General features: G+C 51.9%; 1 protein-coding gene across 2 annotated transcripts; it reads right to left on the bottom strand.

Moving 5' to 3' along the window:
* On the bottom strand, positions 1-3,511 carry UROD (uroporphyrinogen decarboxylase). Of its 2 annotated transcripts, XM_032877613.1 has the most exons (10): positions 3,433-3,511; positions 2,702-2,814; positions 2,502-2,581; positions 2,363-2,425; positions 1,733-1,930; positions 1,447-1,608; positions 942-1,079; positions 692-792; positions 544-610; positions 1-244 (listed from the first exon to the last, which is right to left on the bottom strand). In XM_032877613.1, exons 1-10 carry the CDS (start codon positions 3,450-3,452, stop codon positions 83-85), a joined length of 1,104 nt encoding a protein of 367 aa, XP_032733504.1. In that variant the 5' UTR covers positions 3,453-3,511; the 3' UTR covers positions 1-82. The 2 variants fall into 2 exon arrangements, with proteins under 2 accessions (XP_032733504.1, XP_032733505.1); XM_032877614.1 differs by lacking the exon at positions 2,502-2,581 and having other exon boundaries at positions 3,433-3,493.

Here is a 3,511-nt window from a genome sequence, read left to right as displayed (position 1 = left end):
TTAGACTTCACCTCTGGAATTTTATTCTCCTGGAAACAATCAATCATCTTTGTTAGTGGTAGCTGAGAGAAAAGGTGTGTGCTCAGTTCTGTCGAAGCAGACGTGAGTGTCTATGCACAGCATCCACAAAGGCCCCCACATGTTCTGGGTCCATGTCAGGGTAAAGTCCATGCCCCAGGTTGGCAATGTAGCGCTGCGGCCCAAAGTCATCCAGCATCTGCTGCACCAGCCGTCCGATCTCCTCCTGGAGGACCAACAGGGCACTGGCTACAGGGGAGCCAGCAAGCCCCTGTACTCCCTATGCATAACCATGACATAGCACGTAGGCATGCTTCTACTCCGTGTTATTCATCCAGTCATTAATTCAAAACAGTTTACGGGATGCTTAGTATGGGCCAGACAACTATAAAAAGAAATTCCTGCTTTCCTAGAGCTCACATGAAACGAACAGCAGGACATACATACAATAAAGACACACACAGTAATATAACCATGTTCACAGCCATGGGAGTATATACACACACACGTAGGGACCCTAGTTACCTTAGATGCATACAGAGCACAGGGGTCCAGGTTGCCCTGCAAGGTCACCGTCTTCCCCACGCGTTCCCTGAAAGCAAAGTCAGTGCCATGTCCTGGTGACTGCTCGTGTGGCAGCTGCTCCCTCTCCACCTCATCCTCTATCACTCACCGGGCTTTCTTTGGGGCCACTGTCCAGTCAAGCCCAACCACCTCATAGCCAGCGTGGGCCAGCTCTTCCAGGGCAAAATGTCCATCTTTAGCAAAGATGATCTGAGGGAAAGGACAGATTCCTGAGGCAACAAAAGGCCTGCCTTTGCCCACTAACTTATCTTGGCTGCGCCTCTGCTGCCCTCCAGTGGTCACTTCAGTCCCTGAAGATTCCACAGGCCCACCTTCACTTACTCCATCCCCATCCTTACCATGGGCACTGGTGCCAGGCCTGCCTCCTGCAGCCTGGCCTTCACCCGCTTGGCCACATCACGGATGTAGGGCAGTGCAAACTTACTGAAGAGCTGTGGGCCAAGATGCCCTGCATGGGACTCAAAGAGCTGCAATGCCTACAGTTGGAGGGGAGGAGGGGATGGTAAAGACAAATACATAACACACAAAGTATCTCAGACCCCACACACACGTGTCTCAATTTCTCCCGAGTAACTTCAGACCCTCATACTGCCTAAGCCTGTAAATCCAGTTCCATTAAAAAAGTTCTGCTTTCTCCACATACCAGTGCTAGCTTTGGTCTTTGAATGCATATAGCACTGCGAATGTCAATGACAAGTTTGGACCTAGGTGCTCCAGTCAGATCATCATAGGCCAAGCTTCTTTCCTGCTGGGCATTATGACACCTACCCTCTCAGGTGTAGGGAACTGTACTGCTTCTCATTCTTCTAGACCCCAAGCCTATTCCTCTCCCTCAGGACCCACCTGGGCACCAGCAGCCACTTGTCCCACCAGATATGGGACCAGAGCATCAGTGAGGATGCGAAGCAGCTGGTGACTAGCCTGTGGTTTCTGGTAAAGCCAACGCTTGGCCTGAGCCATGGTGCTTGAGCCGCCACCCTCAATCATGTATGTCATCAGAGTCCACTGCAAAAGGAATCAAAGAGAATGTCGTAGGCGTAGAAGCCAGACTGATACTTACTTCCCTTGTCTACGCCAGACCACCAGAATGATTTCCCCATCCCCAAGTCCCTGCCTTGCTCCACATTACCGGGGCACCAGCAAAGCCAATCAGCGGCACACGCCCAGCCAGCTGTTGTCGGGTAAGGGTGATGGCCTGGAACACATAGCCCAGCTCGGAGGTCACTGTTGCTGGATCCCGGAGACGTTCTAAGTCCCGTTCTTCTCTTAATGGCTCTGGGAGGCTGGGCCCTTTGCAGGGCACCATAGTCACCTCCATGCCTAGTGCCTGGCGAGGAAGAAAATACCTGGATTTCCTACCTATAACTCTAGAAGGAAAGGCTCTGTTCAGCCCATGCCAAGAAGGAAGAAAAGGAGAATGAAACTTGGTGAAACTCCATCTCTTTCAGCCCAAGTTTTTCCCTCTGTCCAATAAAGATAAATGCTTATCTTGAGCCTTGACTATCTTTACTCTTTCTTTTTTTTTTTTTTTTTTTTTTAATTTTATTTATTTATTTGACAGAGAGAGATCACAAGTAGACAGAGAGGCAGGCAGAGAGAGAGAGAGGGAAGCAGGCTCCCTGCTGAGCAGAGAGCCCGATGCGGGACTCGATCCCAGGACCCTGAGATCATGACCTGAGCCGAAGGCAGCGGCTTAACCCACTGAGCCACCCAGGCGCCCCTCTTTACTCTTTCTTACCCATCAGGTTTGAACGGGTACCTGGGGTACAACAAGGATGTCAGAGAAGATGATGGCAGCATCCAGAGGGAAGCGACGCAGTGGCTGTAGGGAATAGAAGACAGGTTACTAGGAGGCAAGCTGAGGGCATAAATACCTCCCTTTTTCATAGAGGCCTCACCTGCAAAGTCAGTTCACAGCAGGCCTCTGGGGAGCGACAGGTGCTGAAAAAGTCCTGGGCAGCCCGAGTTTCCCTAAACTCTGCAGACAGAAGAGGGAAAGCAGGGCCCAACCCTGAGGAACCTCTGGATCTCTCCCCTGCCCCTCAAAATCTTTTAACTCTCCAGAGTTTCACTTGGATTCCTGGGCCCGGACCCTGACCTGGTAAATAGCGGCCTGCCTGGCGCATGCACCAAACGGGAGTGTAGTCTGTGTCTTCTCCCCAGGCTGCTCGCAGGAACGTGTCATTCTTCAACTCTGGAAAACCCTGGGATCTGGAGATCAGGAGGGGGTGGGGGTAGGCGTCAGTAAGCTTGGCCAAGGGTTGGGGAAAGGCCCGGGTTCTTAAGGCGGATTCATTCTGACACCATTATCTGCCTTCTCCAGCCAGTTCCTAAGCTGTGGCTCCCCGCCCGTTCCACCTCTTCTTTGCCTATCAGATGGTGCACAAGACTAGAAGGGCCCGCGCTGGGGCCTCTATCTTCCACACAGCCCCAACTCCCCCAAGCTCAAAGCCACTGGAGAACCTGGGGGAAGGGCGTAATGAAAGCCCAGTAAGAACTGATCAGGGTCTTTGGACCAGAAAATCTCAGGAACACGGCTACCAGTTGGCTGGTTCGGAAGCTGGTGGACCCCCAGGATAGGGTACACTGAATGAGAAATCAGAGAACACGGTCCCAAAATACGGATCCTAACTGAGGATAAGAAAATCCTAGAGGCATCCCCTAAATGAGTCTCAGGAATCCATGTGTAGAGGATTAGGGATTCCAGAGACAGGAATCGGGTTGGGAATTCTCCAAGGTCGGGAAAGAGGGGTATAGGGACAGATTCCTGAGTTGGAAGAGTCAGGTCAGAAATCAGGTGGGCCATACCAAGTGGTGCAGAGAACTCACCCCAACCCGTTCGCCTCCATGATAAGCCTTGGGTAACTGCGAGCACAATCCCCACTGTAACTTGAACCGGAGCCTGTGA

This window comes from Lontra canadensis, unplaced genomic scaffold (assembly GCF_010015895.1).
Source record: "Lontra canadensis isolate GAN:19392208 unplaced genomic scaffold, GSC_riverotter_1.0 scaffold60, whole genome shotgun sequence".
NCBI classification, from domain to species: Eukaryota; Metazoa; Chordata; class Mammalia; order Carnivora; family Mustelidae; genus Lontra; species Lontra canadensis.
This window is presented reverse-complemented; position numbering and strand designations above follow the sequence as displayed.

What these genes read in the sequence shown, in the direction of transcription:
- UROD (XM_032877613.1), bottom strand. Translation starts at nt 3,452, where the DNA reads ATGGAGGCGAACGGGTTGGG. An exon ending in TTGGCTTTGCTGGTGCCCCG is followed by an intron (nt 1,609 to 1,732) that starts GTAATGTGGAGC and finishes TTCCTTTTGCAG; the next exon opens with TGGACTCTGATGACATACAT. An exon ending in AAGTGGCTGCTGGTGCCCAG is followed by an intron (nt 1,080 to 1,446) that starts GTGGGTCCTGAG and finishes CTCCAACTGTAG; the next exon opens with GCATTGCAGCTCTTTGAGTC.